Genomic DNA, 22315 nt, shown 5'->3' with positions numbered 1-22315 from the left:
CCCTGAAATGAATTTAGTTATTCCATCTTTCATTTTGGTTTCATTCTATTTCTATCCCACTGAAAGGCTGTTTTGCCTGGTAGCTGTCACGGACTGGCTGAGGAGCTGTGTGCTACCTGCAGATGAATCAGTGCTAGGCTGCTGCTGGGCCATAAAAGCCTTCATCACCAATTTTCCAGAGATCTCTGTGTAAGTGAGCAGGGGGAGTCGAGAGATGAATCACACTCCATGCTGCTGGAAATGTTTGGAACTAAGACGAATCAGGTCAGAAGACATGGTAGTGACATGTGTGAGCAGATCTACTGAGCAGTTAGTTATACATATAAATATGAACCTGCTGTCTGTGTGCCACGTACGTGGCCTATGCAGAGTTGATGTAATAGGATGATATGAAGGCCCTGGCTTTATGGAGAGAGACCTCAGAAGCTCTGCTTTGTCGAATGTGAACCTGGTCCACTTCCGTGGCTATTGATAACTGAAATATCCATTTACAGCCATCTCAATAATTTTCCTGTCTTGAACATAGCATGTTTTTAAAGGTTGTGAATGTGTTTATAAGACGATCTGATCAAGAAGCTATTGGTCTTTATTTTACTTTTATTAAAAAAGACAAAGAGCCTGTATGTTAAGCATATGCTTCCCAACCCATTCCTGTATATAATACTATATAAGAAGTCAAATGAAAATACTCTATTGATACACCTCTGAGTAAATTCAATAAATGCACATAAGATTGAGCCAAACTGGCCCTGTCAATATTTATATTCACAGAATACAGTCCATGGAGCAGGTTCAAGGTTGGGCTTATGTGGTCTAGGGGCAAGACTGGGTGTGGCAAGGAGTTCAAGACTTTCCAACTTTACGCTCAGCAAAATCAGCAGTAAGGTTCTCTTTTAACTCCCCATTAGTTCCTGGGGAAAGTGACAGAGGAGATTCAACTCCACAACAGTTTCTCTCAGCCATAGAAACACTTCCTGTTCTCCTGATTTTGGACTTCCTGGTCTGTAGTCAGCACAGGAGTCATCCCGCCACGCTTCCCGGATGGGACATGTAGAACCGTGCGAGGATAGGGGTTGGTGATGGGACGGGGCATTGGAGGATCATGGGAGCTGACAGGGTCGGGGGTCATGCCATAGGGATTGAGACGGCGCCATTGGCTTGGCTGCGGCTGCGTGTGTGGATGCTGGAATCAGTCAGCTCCTCTCCATGCTCCTCAGACTTCTTGAATGCGGCGAGGAAGCGCAGCGTGACGGAGTCCCACTCCTCAGGAAGCAGCAGCAGCAGGAAGCCAAGGCAGATGATGCAGGTGGCAGCCAGACGCACCACACTGAAGATCACCTCATGTTTCAACACATCTACCACTACGGAGGGAGGGAGGGAGGTATGGCGCGAGAGAGAGATGTTTTGATTAATTAAGCAGTAGTGAGGTAATAGAAGAGAGAGGGAGAAAGACAGAGAGAGATGTTCTGATTAATTACATAAAGTAAAAGAAACCGCAGGACAAAAGTGGGGGGATGAACTGAACTGCAGGGGGGATATACAGTATGTAGCTTAACAATGCAGCTTACAATCAGCACAAGTGGGCCACTATGTCCTCTCTGCTCTAAAGGTCTACACCCCTGCACCGCGCCAAGCTGTAGTAACCCACTGACCTTCATACAGGCCACTGTGGGTAAGGAAAATAACTGTGGGCATTTAGTGTCGCCTTAGCAACCTGATCCTCCCTTTGTGACGGATAGTTGCTGCGTCTGAAGGCACAATGATGATTGGGTTTCCGAGGTGAGAGAGTGAGACCTGCTGTGTAATCTGTTTGTTGCCGGGGCCTCAAGTGCTGACGTCTGAATACAATACCTCTGTGTAACGGATGTGAAATGGCTAGCTAGTTAGCGGGTACGCGCTAATAGCATTTCAATCGGTTATGTCACTTGCTCTGAGACTTGAAGTAGGGTTTCCCCTTGCTCTGCAAGTGCCGCGGCTTTTGTGGAGCGATGGATAACGACGCTTCGTGGGTGACCGTTGTTGATGTGTGCAGAAGGTCCCTGGTTAGTGTCGGGGCGAGGGGACGCCATAAAGTTATACTGTTACATTGGTGCCGTGACCCGGATCACTGGTTGCTGCAGAAAAGGAGGAGGTCGAAAGGGGGGTGAGTGTAACGGATGCGAAATGGCTAGCTAGTTAGCAGGTACGCGCTAATAGCGTTTCAATCGGTTACGTCACTTGCTCTGAGACTTGAAGTAGGGTTTCCCCTTGTTCTGCAAGGGCCGCGGCTTTTGTGGAGCGATGGGTAACGACGCTTCGTGGGTGACCGTTGTTGATGTGTGCAGAAGGTCCCTGATTCGTGCCCGGGTCGGGGCGAGGGGACGCCATAAAGTTATACTGTTACATCTGCATGCATTAGAATAAAGAGGCCTTTACACATATTTCAGAGATACGCACACCCACACACGCACGCACGCACAGACACTTACCTGCATTGCCGGGCACACTGAGCAATGTCCCTATAGAGATGAGGATGGGGTAGGTAAGCACCACACCAACATTAACCAGGATATTGAACACTGGAAGAGAAATGACAATGTTAACACAAATATTGTTTCTAGTAAGATCAAATAGTGTGTGTGTTTGTGTGTGTTTCCACTCACCCAGCCAGAGCCCAGCCATGCCACACAGGTATCCCCATGGCAGCGAGGACAGAGAGCCCCAGTGCTCCACTTTGGTGAAGTAGAGGACGAGGGGGATGAAGGAGATGAAGATGAGATTGAAGACACCCATGGTGGAGAGGAAGTGAGCCACCTCACCCAGGTTGGCACTGCCCAGGAACATCTTAAACAGTACCTGCAGCAGAGGAAACAATGTCTAGATATGTTATACTGATGGAACTCTATGTAAAACTAATTAAGAATACTAATTATTTCAGTATTAACAGGCACCTGCTTAGTAAACTAACCTTGTAGAGAGCCGATGTGGACGCGGAGCCTACAGCCAAGGCCACGCCTATAATGGAGTCCCCATGGAAACCATCTGCGTAAGCCATCATGACGATGCCTGTGATTGCCATTATGGCTGCCACAATCTGCAGGTACGAATGAGGGAAGTAAACCAATCAACATTAATAATTGTGCCTACCTCCCCTCCCCTGTATGATTCATTGGATAGCTGTGTGACCAAGTCCAATGAAGTAATAGTAGTGGTAGAGTACTGACCCGTACACCCATGAAGCGGTCCTTCAGGACGATCCAGGACAGTAGGAAGACGAAGGCCTTGTGGCAGCAGTAGAGGGCTGAGACATCAGTGGCGGTCAGCTTTCTCAGGGCCAGCAGGTACAGGTAGTTAGTCAGGGTCCACAGGATGGAGAAGGGAACTGTCCTCTTCAGGAACAGCTTGAGGGTCATCCCATTCTCCCCAAAAAGCCTGCTGCACTCTCTGACGAATAGAATTATAGAGAGGAAATAGTGGATAGAGAAAAGGAAGAGGTTATTTACTTCTCAAATGTGTTGTTGGTAAGAGAACTTATCAAAGGGATTAGTCCTATACCCATGAGGAAATGTGAGAGTGGGAATTTCAAAACTTTGGATGGAAGTCAAAACCGTTCTTCTGGCTGAGAGGCAATGCTTCATTGACATTATTACACTGGCCATTTCTCATGGTTGCGGTTAATATCCCCTTTCACACGCCTGTGCCAATGGTAATTAGAGGGGTGTGTCATATAAACAACGTCTCACGGCACTGGAGGAGATCAAACCCCCTGAATACTGAACAGAAAGCATTTTACAAATCTGATAACTACTGCAGCTCCCATAAACACTTCTGGGTGTCACAACTGATTCAATACCCTGGAATTATAGCCTATGGAGTCTATGGTTTCTCAAGGAGCTACAGTACCTAGCCTGTGCAACCTTCTATAAGCCCTTCCCCACTGTCATGATCAATCACCTGAATCTCTGTATAGGCGTCTGCTTGTCCCGGGTGGTGACCACATGGCCTCCGTAGTAGAGAGGGAAGAGGAGGATGGTCCAGTTGGTGCTGAACCAGGAGATGAAGAAGGGGCAGGAGAAGGTCTTGAAGGTGAGCTGGACCAGCTGAGTGGTGCCCACCCAAGAGGAGGAGACACATAGGACCAATAGGAGGCCCCCCAGCACCTTCAGCACTGTGTTAGCACACGTCTGGTACGATGTCCCTTCTTCACTGGCCTCACTGCCTGGTGTGTCCGCATGAGACTCAGAACCCTCCTCTCCTGTGGGGGTAAACATATCCGTAGTTAAAGTATGGAGGGATATGTACTGTAGGCTTGTTGCATCACAAGAGGCATTGGTGTAGGTGTGGCTGAATAGAAGGCGCTTCAGCACCATGGACAGTGTCATTCGCTTCAGCACCATGGACAGTGGCACCCCATTCAGCACAGTGGACAGCGACACTCTGGACAAAGAGCCATAAGCATGTGTTTTCAGTATTTGTTTTTCCAGTGTGTGGTTGATAGCAACAGGTCAATTTGAATGTTCCATTTCCACAATAAAACACATAGCACTTGAAAATAAAGCTGATGTGGAACAGCTTTCACAAAGACAATTAGAGTGGATTGTTCCATAAAGACCAATGGGTTCCAAGCTCCATTCTATGACGCTATCCTGGCTGCCTCACTGAGATATGTAAACAAGTATTGATAATTCGTCCTTAGTGAGTCAGTCCTCCAGTTTGAATGACCTGCTGTAAAGGCACTAAGGCAAAGCTTTGGTCAAATAATGTGTTCTTAGCACTCTGGATGCTGGTTGCCCATGTCAGGAATAGCACCATTGAGTCATTATACAACACAGGGGATACGGTCCTAACATAGACATGTATTCAGACATGCACAGAAACATAACCCCCAGAAAGGATCCACATTATGTACGTGTCCGCCCAATCCCGTGGCATCCGTCTCTAGAAAGACATGACAACCTTGTCAATTGTGGCAGCCTCCTGTTTCTTACCATTCTTTCTATTGTGCTCTAAAGAAACTACAGGATTGATAGTTCAGAGGTCTGGCTATTGTAGAATAAGATTTTTCAAAATTCCTTTTAGAGCACTGAGCAAGATGTTCCACTAGGACTCTCTCGTGGACATAGCATGGGCCACTATGGCAGACTGCTGACATCTTTACAAGCGCAAGAAAACATTGTTGAAAGTTTAGCAGATCTGCCTTTTTTTTTGCTTGCGACTGTAAAGAGAATAGATTAGCAAAGCTCTGAGTGTGCACTTCTGCATTCAGTGGCTTCAGCGCAGACTGGGTGGTTTTTGGACTGGTGCACTGTGCGCAGGGAGACTGGGAGCAAGGAGAACCGTAAAGCTAACTGTGAGCACACACATCAAACCCACTACTACAGAGAACCAGGAATCGAGAACAGAAATGTAAGGACTTATATTGAATGTTATTCCTTGCAGCAGTCATTTTGCAGTCAAAGCAGAATAATGTTGGTTGGTGCATTGCCTTAATGGATTGTGGGTGTGAATGGTGTGTGCACGCATGTGTGTTTTATGTGTGTGTCACTGAGATGATGTGAGGCTGTTTCCGGAGATCCAGGATCCGTTATCTAGGCCTCCACAGCATGATCAACCTATACCAAGGCAGGAATAAAATAGACATGTGCTGGGTGTTTGCTGCTCAAGCTCAGCCTGCTGGTTCAGCACTATGGGTTCAGCCCAGCCATTTCCACCATGGCTATAGACATTACATTACAGTACAGCAGGAAGCAGCAGGCTCTCTCGCTCCTCTTACTTGGAGCTTTGAGGAGGGCCATTAGCAATGCTCGAAACAAGATGAGTACAATCAGTGCCTCTAAGTAATCCAATAAAACCCCTATGTGCACCACTAGGTATCGACCCTCTGCTCCCAGAGAGAAAACTGTTGGTTCAGAGCAGTCTTCCGTCCCCCGTCCCCCCAAAAATCCAATCAAGACTATAAATGTGCCACTACGATTTATACCGTGACTCTTCCCTTTAGGTTCTCTAAAACAGAAAGCAGAGTGTAATGAAATGGAATATGCATGAGATGAAACTCTTTCATGGGTAACATTAATTGCTGGCTTAACATGTCATAGATGCTTAAGAGTGTGTGTGCTGGGTTCTGTTAGACTTTAAAGGCTTAGAAGTAGGAAGAAAGACGTCGGGCAGCACATCCAGAACGATGATGTCCTTGAAACCCAAGACACTTTATGCTGTCTGACCCTAAGTTACAATAATGCTGCTAGTCAGTATCCACTCCTACAGAAACTTCCTGATGACAAAACCAAACAGTAACACCATTATTCAACAGCAATCATACACCTACAGTTGCTACATAATATTAGTTGAGCATTGCATCTATCCAAAGAGTGCCTTTCCAGAGACACGAACAGACAATGCTGGTGTAACAGTTTAACTTTAGTCCGTCCCCTCGCCCCGACCCGGGGGCGAACCAGGGACCCTCTGCACACATCAACAACAGTCACCCACGAAGCCTTGTTACCCATCGCTCCACAAAAGCTGCGGCCCTTGCAGAGCAAGGGGAACCACTACTTCAAGGTCTCAGAGCAAGTGACGTCACCGATTGAAAGACTATTAGCGCGCACCACCGCTAACTAGCTAGCCATTTCACATCCGTTACACTGGACAAACAGACAATGCTGGACAAACAGACAATGCTGGACAATGCTGATGATGAAGACAGACAGTGCATTAAAATCAGTTCCAGTCAGTGCTGTTTGACTTATTTTTTAAAGGATCATTTCGAAAGGGAAACTGTATCTCTGCTCTACTTTGGTTACTGTGGTTACTGTGGTTACTGTGACAATTCAAAATGTCAAATAGGTGTGCTTATATTTGTCCTGTTTCACACATGTACAAATGTGTAACCTTAACAAGTGTGTGGTGAAATGGAAATGTGTTTTTTGCATATCCCACTCCCCCTGAGTGGGGTCACAGCATTGGATCAGCCATGATTACCTAGTCAGCTCGGGATTCAAACTAGAAACCTTTTGATTACTGGCTCAATGCTCTAACTGCCACCCAATTAGATACAGTAGCTAACTTTCACTGGCAATTGGAACTCTGTCAATTTGGCTTGGGATCTTGGCGTACAGTGCAAAGTTTAATATTGCAGAGTTTTACTTTTGGATGAAAATGTCCCCTCCAATATATCCAGGAAATGTACGACTTGGCACTTGGACTTAAATCTTTTATAGAGTTTTATGCCTTAAAACTAAAGATTGATTACATGTTTTCTCTTAAAGGTTTTATCTCACTTTGTTCAAGATGGGGACAGACAGCTAGACCTTAAGGGGAGTTTGGGAGACGATCAAGAACTGCATGATTTAAAACCAGAAGTAACATAATTTTTATGAGCGAGTCTGGATGTAGATTAATGCTGAGCTACATTTCTTTGTCCTCCTCTCTCGGAGGTTCATTGACCACTCAAAAATCTTGCCCATTCTGAGAGGACATAATTCCCTGTACAGTACTGTAATGGGTGCTAGGTGCGGAGAGCAACACATTGTAGGCTTGCTAGCATCCTGTTTCCCCAGGGAAAAGCACCACACTTTGATCCTTTGCCAGGATGCGAATATTAAAACAAAACTATAATTCCACATTCCACCTCATTAATGCTGAAGTATTGACTACATGTGAGCTCCTGTAATAAACAATATGGTATGGCACAGCAAAGAATAGCTTAGCAAAAACTACAAAGGAAACCTACAGTATCACACAAGCTGTAGTCACTTGACAGCATCATTTGGCTAAGGTATTGCAAAGGACAGGAATATCTCTAACCAATGCTGTTTAGTAGGTGTTTACCTAGCTACCTATACATCCTGTTATTTACTGTATGAAGCCCAAAGCTATGTTTTGAGTTGACTCATAAGCAAAGGTGAGAAATGCAAACACTGATGTTCCTAGATGGCATGCAGTGGTATACAGGAGTCAAGCAGTGCATTTATTTATTCCATCCCAGGAGAGACGAAAAGACATGGATTAATTGATTAAGTGTGTCTTTTGTTCATCTCTGCAAAATAGACACAAAGGCAATGGATGGTATGGAACTCAAATCCGTAGAAACAGTGTATGGCTGTGGAGAGGGCTGTACCATTTAAAGGATGTGGTACCCATGTCCCGATCTAAATGGGTTTGTCTAAAACTAATCACATACAAGACAGGTAAGCAAGAAGGAACAGATGTGAGAACAGCCAAGCCGTCAGCCTGTTTGGGTTGTCAATATCAATTGTGTGGCACAAATGACAACTAAACACACGCTGTGATATCACAGTCCCTGTCGATAAGTTCTGTATCCCCTCCCAAAGAATGGGGAAGAGCAAAGGCATGGAAGTTTCTCATAGTTCTGTAATACATTGTCATTCAAGTGAAAATATTGAAATAATCCTAACAGTTGATTGGTAATATAATCATTAATCTGATTGTGTATGATTTTGAATAATTACAAGATAATAGTCTACTTGATAACTTTATATTGTTTACATCATTTACATTGTTTATATAATGTTCATGCCATTGTGACATTTAATAGACTTAACAAGAAGCCCAGTATGCACTATTCTGTGGAGGGCACATCATGTGCTCTTTACTTCATCAAAGAAATCCCAGAGCACACAATTATACTAGGACTGGACACATCCTAATTTGTTTCAGCTACCTTAACTCTCCTTCCCTCCTTCCCTTCCTCCCTCTCTTTTTCTTTCTCTTTCTCTCTCGCTCATACTCTGCCCTTTGGGGTTGATTTAATGAGCCATGTAATGACCACTTAACACCAAGCCCTACTACACAAGTATTAATATGTAAAAACAGCAAAACTGCCAGAGTCGTTTAGCTATAGGCATTAATAATGCACAAATATATGGTAATCATCACGCATATCTCTGCTCTTATAGAAGGGTTTGATGAGTTTCCAATGCTGCCCATCTTAGACACACACACATACGCAAACACAAACGTACACACACATGTCCCAGACATGGCACCTAGGGTGAGACTCCATCCCTTTTTCCCTGTCCCCTACCTCCAGTCAGGAGATTTTACCTTCGGAGATGGAGCAGGTGAGGACCTGGGAGCTGTAGGAGCTGAGAGGAGCCACTCTGGCTGAATGCTTCTTCATCTTCCACTAGGGGCCAAGCCAACAGTCCCTCTCTGAGATGTGTGTATGTTGTCTGTCCGCCTGGCTAGGCTGCTGCTGCTACGCTCCTCCTGCAATCCCTCTGCATCCCCGGGCTCCTGGCTCATCCACAGGCAGCGTGCTTTAGCTCTCTATCCGCTTCTTCTTTCTAAATGTCTATTGATGTTCATCTTCTATCTTCTTCTTTAGTTCCTCCCTCCTTCACAATCAGTTAAGCTGACTCCCTCACTGTTGCTCCGTCCTTTTCAATCAGTTGAGCTGACTCCCTCACGGTTTCTTACTTAGATAGTGTCTTTCTCTCTGGACAGTGGTGGAGCTCATTAGAAGTGCTGTGGAGTGGAGACTACTGTTGAGCTGTCATGCCGTGATCCAACGCTACTCCGTCTTCAAGGTAGACTCAAGTGTGTGGCACTGTGCAATCACTCCCTTCATCTCTTTCCTTTCATTCCTCCTCCGTTGCTTTCCCCTCCTCTTCGTTTTGCTGTGCAAATCAGATGCTTTGTTTGGAAGGTAACCAAGCGTCCCCCCTTCTCTTTCTCTCTCTCTCGCTCCTCTGCTGGCACTTCTCTCCTACTTCACTACTCCTTCAGTCTTAGATTATTTATAGAGGTCCTGTCCTGTTGTTTGTGCCACTAACACAAATTACTTTAACTGAGAATGGGAAAGGACTTACCTAAGTCCCCCAACCACCCCTAATTCCTCACTCAACCTGGACTCACTCAACCTGGGGTAGGCATAAGATAGTAAAACTCCAATTAGTATGATGTGTTATGTTTCGTATGTTATGTATTAATTTGTGGACGCCCATCATCCATTTCATATGATATGTTACGAATAGAGTACCACAGTGGGATTCATAATACCCATAAAACCTAGCGGTTAAACAGGGAAATGGTTCCAATCATTTTTCCACCATTCATTTTTCCCATAGGAATTTTTTAGAAACACTTAAAATGTGGGGTGTGTTCCATGTAGGCTGTGTTCCATTACACTGGCAGGACATATTGGTAACCGTATTAATCTCTCTAGGCCAAGGTGACTTTTATCAATATATTCAACTGTATTTACCCCCCAAAAATGAAATGCTAATTGGCTGCTAATGTGTCTATCATAAAGAACTACAAAATGCAATGATGATCTAGACAAGACTGCCTCGATTTGGCAAAGGTAAGAATCTTTGGATTAACTATCTAATGTTAGCTAAATGTAGCAATGAATAAATTGGCTAAATTGTGCACGTTTTAAATTGACACAATACCTGTTAGCAAAGGTGTCAGATAGAGAGGACGTGCAGGAATTTATAGATTTATAGCCTTGGAAGATGTCTACTTTGATGCTAATTAGCATTTTTACAAAACAATAAAAAATTAACTGAATATATTGATAAAATTCACCTTGTCTTAGAGAGATTTACATGGTTATCAAAACATCACGCCAGGGTAAGCCTACACAAAACACAGCCCTTATTTGAAGTATTTCTAAAATCCCCAATGGGAAAACATGTATGGTGGGAAAACCATTGGAATCATTTCCCATGTTTGACCGCTAGGTTTTATGGGTATTGTGACACCTCCACTATGTAACAATAATGCTAGTATGAACTCGAACCCAGGCACAGAGAAACACAGCAAGCAGAGGTAAGGGTAAATCCAGAACTTTTACTTGGCGTCTTAACAGAAACAACGCAACCGCACAAGAGCATACTAATAAAACATGAGACCTAAGCAAAGATACAGGCCAACTGAGGAACCTAAATAACAATGCAACCAGGTGACCAGAGAGGGTAATTAAACACAGGTCAATCCAATAAGTAATAATCAGGGTAACCTGGAAACTAGAAAATAGTGTAAGGGTGCCCTCCAGCGGTAAGCTAAGGAAACAACAATCAAATAACACAGAAACTGTGACACACTGAGGGGCTCTATTGTAATTCATACAATATGTTACGAATCTGCAAAACGTATGATGTGTTACAAATTCCTACTTTTGTTTTTGCCTTAAATAACCTTCTGTCTCATGTGCTAATACCAAGCGTAACATCATACTCATTTGAGTGTCCCGGATTTACCTACCATGTTACGTCTAGTCTATGAGACCAGGCTGCCTCAATACACCTCACGACAGGGAGATCTGCTGCAGTACAAGCTCCCAGAGTCTAGATGAGAAGGAGAAGCGAGTCTGGCTGCACATCCTCTCTCCAACACCCCCACATTCAGCCCACTTCATGGTGCTATGTCATGCCCACAGAAAGGGGGGCTGGAGAGAGCAGGGACCAGATACAAAAACTGTAGCTGCAAAGTATTATCATAGTATTATCATAGTATTATCATAGGGAAAAACAGGGTATCAGAAATTAAAATGTTTTACTCCCTGTTCATGTTATTGTTTTTGATTGAGGAGAGTGCCCACTGCTTAACTGTTTTATTAAGCTCATCCTTCACAGGGGAGGAGAAACACCAGCTGTAGGTATCCTAGTATGCCCCAGCAGAGGTGTGAGCACAGAGCATACTCATGACCCATGTGAGTGTGGTCAGGAGTTTCCATCTCACAGTGCAATATCTCCCGGTCATCCTGCCTCTCTCAGCGGTTTTCACAATCAAACGTTCTAATGGGCCTCGCTGTCACTTCGGCCTATACATCAATAGCATACTACAGCATTAAGGAGGTGAGTCACAGAGCAGAGGTTCAGAACCCTGTAATATATATCCCCCACCCTGCATACTCCCAAGCCAGTAAAATCAAAGCCGGCTGGGGATGAGAGTTATGTATTGCTCAAGTGAGCAGTATTTCACCAGAGATATGAACAACAGTGAAGTGAACTAGTGCTGCAGCACCTTCCCATTGGGTAGCCCTGATTACAGTTACCAGGAAATGTGTACTCCAGCCTCTCTCTGTCACTATATCAGTGTCACTCTAACCTCCCTTCCCGCTCTCCTGTCTCTCCTCTCCAATTCTTATCAGTCATAATCCTGGCAAGGCTACAGAGAGCATGGCAGATCATTGTGCTTCACTGTTCCTTAAAAGTGGAGTCTGGAGCTGGCTTCCCAGCTAGCACATAACATTCAGAGAACCATATGTTTCTTAAAGCTTGGTGAGAGAGTGGTTGGCCTATGGTTATTTTGCATACAATCTTCCCACAACTTTCTGGGAATGGTGCAGGATAGTTGCTAGGCTTTGGAACATTCTCAGCACATTTAAAGCTGCAATATGTAACTTTTTGGGGCGACCTGACCAAATTTTAAAAAAATGTGAGTAAAAAGCTCTGTCAAATCTCATTGAAAGCAAGTCTAAGAAGCTGTCCTATGTGCACTATTTCTATGCTTCCCGTCCTTAACTTCAGTTTCTGTTGCTTTTACTTTCGGTTTTGTACACCTGCTTCAAACAACTGAAAATACAATATTTTTGGTTATGGAAAATATATTTCACAGCGGTTAAGATTGTCCAATGATCCTCTACACTATACTTGCTTCTTTTTTCACATAAACTGAAATAAGGCAAACTATTACCCCCAAAATTGAAAGGTGCATAGTGGACTTTTAAGGAACTTGACAAGAATAAATTATTTTCTTGGTATTTCATTACCTTAACAGAACGTTTCCTAGAAGTTCAAACATGACTACGTTTAATTGAAAATTTGGAAATGTTCTATGAATGTTCTCCAACTGGTTTGACATTGGGAATGTTCTCAAATAGTTCAGAGAACGTTAAGAAACAGCGTTCTTCTGTGGGAATTTCAGTACTTCAGCATAATGCTCCTGCAGGTTTCCTCGTGGTTCTATTTAAAGTCATGTTCTCAAATTTGTCAGAAAACGTGAAGTTTCCGTAACTTTCCATCAAAACCACAAGAAAACTTTAGTAACATTCAGAGAACGTTCTAAAAATGTTATTTAAAAAAACATACATTCCTTTCAGCATCAACAAAACTCTCTCTATCCTCTGTCTTGTTAAGTGTGTTCAGGTGTGTTGCAGCGCCCACTAATTGGCCACACCTGATCTTAATGAGTGTTTGTTTCCTTTGAAATGGGGTCTGTTTGAATAGACTTAAATTAACAACTTTGAATGAATTTAAAAAAACATGGCATGCTAGCTCCATCCTGGTGGCACAGTGGACTAATTCCATAGATAGAGAACAGAAGAGCATAGGTTTAAATCCCACTGACGCTGTGCCACAATAAAAAAAAAATATGTTTGCATGATTAATGCCTGAGCAAATTAATTTCCATGCGTCCTATCTGTGCTTAGAGTTCAAAACAGTTAAACTAACTAGCATTGTTATTAAACGTCTTATTGAAACATGTTAATTCATCTGTGGGATGTTTGCTTTCAGCCACATGTTAGGTTGGTAGAGTAGAGCAACAACAGCAGCTGGTGAGATGGAACATCTGGTGTGACTCTCAGTCCTAGTGCTGGGATTGGATGACCATAAGGACTGGGACAAGCCCTCTCACTCTGTGTCCAAATGATACACATCTCCACCTCAGACCTACCAAACACTTCCCCCTCTCATCACAACCCCAGAGACTCCCGACCGGGGTTTATCCGTGGCCAACACAGTGCTGCTGTTGCATCTTGGACCAGTGCACAGGTCCCCCCCAAAAACTCAGCACTCCTCCATAGCAACGGCGTTGTTCCGGTGTGCTCTGGCCCAGTACACTGTAGCCCCATTCAGGGCCTTTGTCATTCAGATTCCCCCATCCTCTCTGACACCAAACAGCCCTTTGTCTTTATGCATCTCTCTGTTAATCAGTACGTCTCAGAGATGAGTAGGAAAAGGACGAGAGGACAGAGAGGAGAGAGAGCTCCCGAAATAACGTATTAGAGTAGGCAGTGGTATAATAGTATTCTGACTACCCACATGATTATAACAAAGCATATCATTTTCATCTACATTGTTCTTAAACATATTAAATAATTGCAGGACTATACAAAATAGTGTGAGGTTGTGAAGTTAAGATTGACGATTAAAACCAATGCCCATCATCTGTTGATGAAGAAATCACAAGTTTTAAGAGGGGGACATCTAGTGGGCATAAGGGAGAGTAGCAGACTAGGAGCAGTAGTTAGAAGCATTACCCGTTATTTTCTGTATGATGTGACTAACTGTGTACCAATATGACTTTGGTCATCTTAAGTATTTGTTAACTAATGCAAATAAGGAGCACCATATGCCAAAGATATGCCCATGTTATGCATATTCAGTGGTTCTTCTAGGGAGATAATGGGTGTCAGAGTGGGATTTAAGGCTAAGTAGACTTCCATTCACAGTAGTAATAAGGCTAAGTAGACTTCCAGTCACAGTAGTAATAAGGCTAAGTAGACTTCCAGTCACAGTAGTAATAAGGCTAAGTAGACTTCCAGTCACAGTAGTAATAAGGCTAAGTAGACTTCCAGTCACAATAGTAATAAGGCTAAGTAGACTTCCAGTCACAATAGTAATAAGGCTAAGTAGACTTCCATTCACAGTAGTAATAAGGCTAAGTAGACTTCCATTCACAGTAGTAATAAGGCTAAGTAGACTTCCATTCACAGTAGTAATAAGGCTAAGTAGACTTCCATTCACAGTAGTAATAAGGCTAAGTAGACTTCCATTCACAGTAGTAATAAAGGCTAAGTAGACTTCCATTCACAGTAGTAATAAGGCTAAGTAGACTTCCAGTCACAGTAGTAATAAGGCTAAGTAGACTTCCATTCACAGTAGTAATAAGGCTAAGTAGACTTCCAGTCACAGTAGTAATAAGGCTAAGTAGACTTCCAGTCACAGTAGTAATAAGGCTAAGTAGACTTCCAGTCACAGTAGTAATAAGGCTAAGTAGACTTCCAGTCACAGTAGTAATAAGGCTAAGTAGACTTCCAGTCACAGTAGTAATAAGGCTAAGTAGACTTCCAGTCACAGTAGTAATAAGGCTAAGTAGACTTCCAGTCACAGTAGTAATAAGGCTAAGTAGACTTCCAGTCACAGTAGTAATAAGGCTAAGTAGACTTCCAGTCACAGTAATAATAAGGCTAAGTAGACTTCCAGTCACAATAGTAATAAGGCTAAGTAGACTTCCAGTCACAGCTCCCCTTTTACTAGCTGTAATTTCATTGGAGGACTGAAGGAGACTTGACGCTGAGGTTTAGATAGCCTAATAGACCACAAGAGGGCACTATGAGACTGCTGGAGGACTGGATGTACTGAAAAGGTACTATGCTGCTGTTTGGTGTAAACTAAGGAAAATAATGACCAGAGGAGAGGGGGCAATGCATGGAAACCCCCACCTCTAACAGTCAATCCATTAATGGAGTAGAGATCTGGACTTTCAAGGTAAATCCAGGGTGGTATTGCAGGTATATGCATTTCCTCCACCCGTTTTATACTGTGCTATACTGTTGCTAAAGTCTCACAAACACTGAGAATATGTGGTCAAGCACACTTTTAAGAAGATGCAGTGTATGCCGAGTTAGCCTTAATCACCTATCCTAAGCAACCAGATTCCTGATTTGCCTCCCATGTTTGTATGTTTGCTACATTGGCAAACACACAGAATTCCTTATTAAACAATTTAAATATTACACCAATTACTTTGTAGGGCTTTTACCAATGATGCATGTAAATCCTGTATTGCTGATGCTATGTATTGGCCAGTGAGAGGCTTTGAAGCCACCGTTAAGTCGAATTGGCACTCCTCAATAGGAATGAGTGGAATTCTACAGTATTTCTGATGTATTTGTGTTGTTGTACTGGTGACAGTAACATTAGGACTTTCAAAATATGTTACTTTAAGCAGTCTTTTTTATTTTTATGTTTAGCTCACAGGTGAAATGAGGGTAGTGGGAAGGTAGGCCCCTAAATGGTGGGTAATCCAAGAAAGAAGACAAGTAGGCAGCCAGTATGTTGCAATTAACTTTAGTGAACTATTTACAAAATAATATATATAGAAGCAGTTAGCATAGTACATCAGGACGCACAACTGCAACGTGTTTCGACTAGCAGAGACTTCCTAAGGCAGCGTTAAGTTTAGCTCACATAATATAATTTTAAAGTATGTAATAGAATAAACATGGCATTAATAAATGCATAACTTCCAAAATGTTTTACAATGATGGGGTAATGCCAAGATGGAGGCGCTTCAAAACAACCACCCCCCCATCAGTCATCTAGTGCAGAGGTTCCCACGCCTTTTCACTAAGGCCCCCCTTCCAGCATTGGGGAACCTCCCGCGCGCACAAGTACTGTTCATGACACAAACTGTTCACACTCCTCTTGTGGTGCAGAGAACATTTTGCAAGTTTAAAGTTTATTTCCTTGCAATTCTATACATTTTGCCATGTCTAATGTGTATTCCTGTGATATTTGAGTGACTGAAACATTACAACAAAATCAATGAGCCAAGAAACCTAGGTAAAAAACGTTAGCTGACATGGGCTAGTTGATCTGGACATTTCTGACAAGTTATAAATAGCTCTCCAAGAAATGCAATCTGACATGACAAGAGGAAAACTGATTAATATATATATATATATATATATATATATATATATATATATATATATATATATATATATATATATATATATATATATAAACACACTACCATTCAAAAGTTTGAGGTCACTGAGAAATGTCATTTTTGAAAGTAAAGCACATATTTTGTCCATTAAAATAACATCAAATTGATCAGAAATACAGTGTAGACATTATTAATGATGTAAATGACCATTGTAGCAGGAAACTGCAGATTTTTTATGGAATATCTACATAGGCGTACAAATAAAATAAAATAAAAGTTTATTGGTCACATACACATGGTTAGCAGATGTTAATGCGAGTGTAGCGAAATGCTCGTGCTTCTAGTTCTGACCGTGCAGTAATATTTTAACAAGTAAATCTAACAATTTCACAACAATTACCTTATACACACACAAGTGTAAAGGAATGAACAAGAATATGTATATATAAATATATGGATGAGCGATGGCCGAACGGCATAGGAAAGATGCAGTAGATGGTATAGAGTACAGTATATACATATGAGATGAGTAATGTAGGGTAGGAAAACATTATATAAAGTGGCATTGTTTAAAGTGACTAGTGATACATTTATTACATCCAATTTTGTATTATTTAAGTGGCTAGAGATTGAGTCAGTATGTTGGCAGCAGCCACTCCATGATGGCTGTTTAACAGTCTGATGGCCTTGAGATAGAAGCTGTTTTTCAGTCTCTTGGTCCCAGCTTTGATGCACCTGTACTGACCTCGCCTTCTGGGTGATAGCGGGGTGAACAGGCAGTGGCTCGGGTGGTTGTTGTCCTTGATGATCTTTTTGGCCTTCCTGTGACATCGGGTGGTGTGGGTGTCCTGGAAGGCAGGTAGTTTGCCCCCGGTGATGCGTTGTGCAGACCTCACTACCCTCTGGAGAGCCTCACGGTTGAGGGCGGAGAAGTTGCCGTACCAGGCGGTGATACAGCCCGACAGGATGCTATCGATTGTGCATCTGTAAAAGTTTGTGAGTGTTTTTGGTGACAAGCCAAATTTCTTCAGCCTCCTGAGGTTGAAGAGGCGCTGTTGCGCCTTCTTCACAACGCTGTCTGTTTGGGCGTACAATTTCAGTTTGTCCGTGATGTGTACGCTGAGGAACTTAAAACCTTCCACCTTCTCCACTACTGTTCCGTCGATGTGGATAGGGGGGTGCTCCCTCTGCTGTTTCCTGAAGTCCACGATCATCTCCTTTGTTTTGTTTACGTTGAGTGTGAGGTTATTTCCTGAAACCACACTCCGAGGGCCCTCACCTCCTCCCTGTAGGCCGTCTCGTCGTTGTTGGTAATCAAGCCTACCACTGTAGTGTCGTCTGCAAACTTGATGATTGAGTTGGAGGCGTGCATGGCCACGCAGTCATGGGTGAACAGGGAGTACAGGAGAGGGCTGAGAACGCACCCTTGTGGGGCCCCAGTGTTGAGGATCAGCGGGGTGGAGATGTTGTTTCCTACCCTCACCACCTGGGGGCGGCCCGTCAGAAAGTCCAGGACCCAGTTGCACAGGGTGGGGTCGAGACCCAGGGTCTCGAGCTTAATCACGATTTTGGAGGGTACTATGGTGTTAAATGCTGAGCTGTAATCAATGAACAGCATTCTTACACTCCTCTTGTCATGATGGGTTGGGGCAGTGTGCAGTGTGATTGCGTCGTCTGTGGACCTATTGGAGCGGTAAGCAAATTGGAGTGGGTATAGGGTGTCAGGTAGGGTGGAGGTGATATGATCCTTGACTAGTCACTCAAAGCACTTCATGATGATGGAAGTGAGTGCTACGGGGCGATAGACGTTTAGCTCAGTTACCTTAGCTTTCTTGGGAACAGGAACAATGGTGGCCCTCTTGAAGCATGTGGGAACAGCAGACTGGGATAGGGATTTATTTGAATATGTCCGTAAACACACCAGTCAGCTGGTCTGCGCATACTCTGAGGACGCGGTTAGGGATGCCGTCTGGGCTGGCAGCCCTGCGAGGGTTAATACGTTTAAATGTTTTACTCACATTGGCTGCAGTGAAGGAGAGCCCGCAGGTTTTGGTAGCGGGCCGTGTCAGTGGCACTGCATTGTCCTCAAAGCGAGCAAATAATTTGTTTAGTTTGTCTGGGAGCAAGACATCAATGTCCGCGACAGGGCTGGTTTTCTTTTTGAAATCCGTGATTGACTGTAGACCCTGCCACATACGTCTCGTGTCTGAGCCGTTGAATTGCGACTCTACTTTGTCTCTATACTGACGCTTAGCTTGTTTGAATGTCTTGCGGAGGGAATAGCTACACTGTTTGTATTCGGTCATGTTTCCGGTCGCCTTGCCATGATTAAAAGCAGTGGTTCGCGCTTTCAGTTTTGCGAGAATGCTGCCATCAATCCACGGTTTCTGGTTGGGGAAGGTTTTAATAGTCACCGTGGGTACAACATCACCGATGCACTTGCTAATAAACTCGCACACCGAATCAGCGTATTCATCAATGTTGTTGTCTGAGGCTATCCGGAACATATCCCAGTCCACGTGATCGCACGTGAAGCTATCTTGAAGCATGGAATCAGATTGGTTGGACCAGTGTTGAACCAGTGTAGACCTGAGCATGGGTGTTTCCTCTTTTAGTTTCTGTCTATAGGCTAAGAGCAACAAAATGGAGTTGTGGTCAGATTTGCCGAAAGGAGGGCAAGGGAGAGCTTTGTATGCGTCGCGGAAGTTAGAGTAGCAATGATCCAGAATTTTGCCAGCCCGGGTCACGCATTCCATTTATGCTGATAAAATTAGGTGAGCCTTGTTTTCAGATTACCCTTGTTAAAATCTCCAGCTACAATAAATGCAGCCTCAGGATATGTGGTTTCCAGTTTACATAGAGTCCAATGAAGTTCTTTCAGGGCCGTCGAGGTGTCTGCTTGGGGGGGATATACACGGCTGTGATTATAATCAAAGGGAATTCTCTTGGTAGATGCGCGATGTGTGAATAAACCGGGTGGCTGTACCAACTCTGATAACGTGTCCCGAATGAGCCATGTTTCCGTGAAACAGAGAATGTTACAATCTCTGATGTCTCTCTGGAAGACAACCCTTGCTCGAATTTCATCTACCTTGTTGTCAAGAGACTGGACATTGGCGAGTAGTATACTCGGGAGCGGTGAGCGAGCCTGACCAGAAGACCGCTCCGTCTGCCCCTTCTGCGGTGCCGTTGTTTTGGGTCGCCTACTGGGATCCGATCCATTGTCCTGGGTGGTGGTCCAAACAGAGGATCCGCTTCGGGAAAGTCGTATTCCTGGTCGAGCTTGTGTGACACGTCAAATTCAATTCAGTAGGGTATTTTTCAGAGTTTGAAAACAACAGGCTCAGGGACACTGAATCATTGATATTTGTCCTCTGACATCTTCAACAAGAATATCAGATCTTCCTTACATTTACACCCACATATACTACAATGAATGGACCAATTACAGTATATAGGATTTCTGACCACTGTAACATTTTATGTGAAGAATACTGGCCTTAATCTCATATAGATTATCTATATGCTGTACGTAATATCTATTGCTGGAAGTAATTGCATTGTGGAGTGCCAAAGGGTTTTCTTTCTTCCTACTGTCATTGGTAAAGGGGATGTATTTGGTGATTTTGCCACTTTGCAGAGCTCCTAGAAAGAGATCCCATGAACATCCCATATAATTAAATCTAGGTTAATCTCAAACCATGAGTTCATCACAGCAAACATAGATTTATAGCAAATCAAGATCAATCCAATTAAGGGTGGCCCAGGCATACTGCTTGCAGCTTCTTCAAGCACTCTGAGGTGGCAGAAATACTAAGTACATTATATCCAATGTTTCCTGCAATGCATGCACAATGGTGGGGTTTTACGTGAAAAATATGTATTATTTTAATAGAGTGCCAACTATTAACTTTACCAGCAACAAATAATTCAATAGTCATCCAACATCTAATATACTCCTCAACATCTGTTGACTCCTCCTCATCTAGATTGTTAAATGATTAAGTAAACACTACAGTCATGGTAACAGGCACAATGGTTTGCATAGACATCAAGTGTGTAATAAATATGTCTGAGGCTATGCATCACATTACGATATTGCATTGTGACTGACTGACTGTCTGTCTGTCTGCTGTTGATTGTTTGTGTCTCAGACCAAAAGTCAATAGGGATGTGAGGAGAAACATTACTTCCTCTTAGTCGACATAGCTAAAGCTGACTAGAATGAAAAACAAATGCCACTTCTGACATTAAACACAACTCAGTGATTGACAGAACAGTAGAAACCAGTAGAATTAACATCAATCACTGTATTTCATTTTGTGACTGAAGATAATGTCTAGGCCTATTCCTGCAACCCCCCATAAATGGTTAACATGAATGTAATATGGGGAAGCGAAGCTCTTTTTTCCCTCTATAATATGCGGATCATACATAGTCTACTACTACCTGTGCCATTGTCTGAAAAAAGACCTTTAGTTTTACGGGTTCGTTTAGTTGACTTTTAGGCTGGCTACTGTAGGCTACTTTCTTTTCCGACTGTTTAAAAAAATATGTATACCGTTTTCATTACTTACTTCTCTGACTGGAGTAACCCGGGTAATAGCCGTAATAACCAGTGATCCGCAGAATTCTGTCCTCAATGTCTTGCACACCGTTGGCCGTCACTTTGGAGGGGGTGTCCATGTCCCCGAAGAGAAGGTGGCTGTCACCCGCTTTGCCGGGTAGGTGCGTGTTCAACGGTTCCAGCCGAAAGCAGGGCTGGTCCCCTCCACTTTCAGCGCCATCGGTACTGATCATCGTAAGTCAAAACGGGCAGTCAGAAGGAAAGAATTCGGCTGTTCCGCGCTCACCATGTGAACGATAGTATCAATGGCATCAATCAACAGCTATGAAAGGACATTCACATTTCACATTCCACCACACTGTGCGCAAGGTTATTGGAACTTGGTTAGCGTGACAGACATCTTACACCACGGGCCGTGTCACTATCGCATCTAAATTCATGTGTAGTATGCTCGTCTCTGGCCCGATCCCAAATGGACCCAAAACACTTTTGGAAATCTGAGAGTGTTTGACAGGTGCAATCAATATGGTAATAGCGCCATGCGGTGCCCTTTAATAGCCTACATGGTAGTTTAACCATATTGCGTATAGCCTACCAATCAAATCAGCTCAGATCTCCACAAGTGCATAGCTATAGGACCTGAAAGGGACGATTTGAGATTGGATCTCGATAACTCTCTCTTTTACAAGATTTCCATTAGATTGCACAGCCACAGTCTAAATTAACTAGGGCTATATCATAAATATTAATGAAAACAAAAATGATGTTTTCGTTTGTAATTAAGGTTAGGTTTAGGTATAAGGTTGGCGTTATGGTTAGGGTTAAGGTAACGTCAGGGTTTAAATGGTCAAATGGTTTGGGGGGCTGAAAATGAATTCTAATAATTTGTACACTGCAAATTGACCGCATTTAGCCTCAGCCCAAAACTAGATTGTATTTGAAAATAACAATAATTTCATACCTTGATTACATTGAGACACGATCACATATCTCCTTTTTTTTGTGAACAGACTTCCTAAGTTCAAGTCATTTTTAGCTGAATTCCTGGTATTTTTCTCATATTTTCTTTAACTATTCCTGGCTTATGTTCACGTAAAATAACTTCTCATAATGTAGCTCTAA

At 43.2% G+C, this 22315-nt stretch overlaps 1 protein-coding gene across 2 annotated transcripts; it reads right to left on the bottom strand.

Annotated features, from left to right (window-relative positions):
• Positions 1–577: 577 nt before the first annotated feature.
• On the bottom strand, positions 578–21699 carry LOC129812922 (solute carrier family 35 member F4-like). Of its 2 annotated transcripts, none has more exons than XM_055864907.1 (7): positions 21204–21699; positions 3934–4234; positions 3204–3423; positions 2948–3073; positions 2643–2835; positions 2469–2558; positions 578–1361 (listed from the first exon to the last, which is right to left on the bottom strand). In XM_055864907.1, exons 1-7 carry the CDS (start codon positions 21424–21426, stop codon positions 1126–1128), a joined length of 1389 nt encoding a protein of 462 aa, XP_055720882.1. In that variant the 5' UTR covers positions 21427–21699; the 3' UTR covers positions 578–1125. The 2 variants fall into 2 exon arrangements, with proteins under 2 accessions (XP_055720882.1, XP_055720883.1); XM_055864908.1 differs by lacking the exon at positions 21204–21699 and adding an exon at positions 9043–9669.
• Positions 21700–22315: the final 616 nt, after the last annotated feature.

This window comes from Salvelinus fontinalis, chromosome 16 (assembly GCF_029448725.1).
Source record: "Salvelinus fontinalis isolate EN_2023a chromosome 16, ASM2944872v1, whole genome shotgun sequence".
In the NCBI taxonomy this organism is placed as follows: domain Eukaryota; kingdom Metazoa; phylum Chordata; class Actinopteri; order Salmoniformes; family Salmonidae; genus Salvelinus; species Salvelinus fontinalis.
The sequence above is the reverse complement of the archived record's forward strand: the minus strand, read 5'-3'. Positions and strand labels throughout refer to the sequence as shown.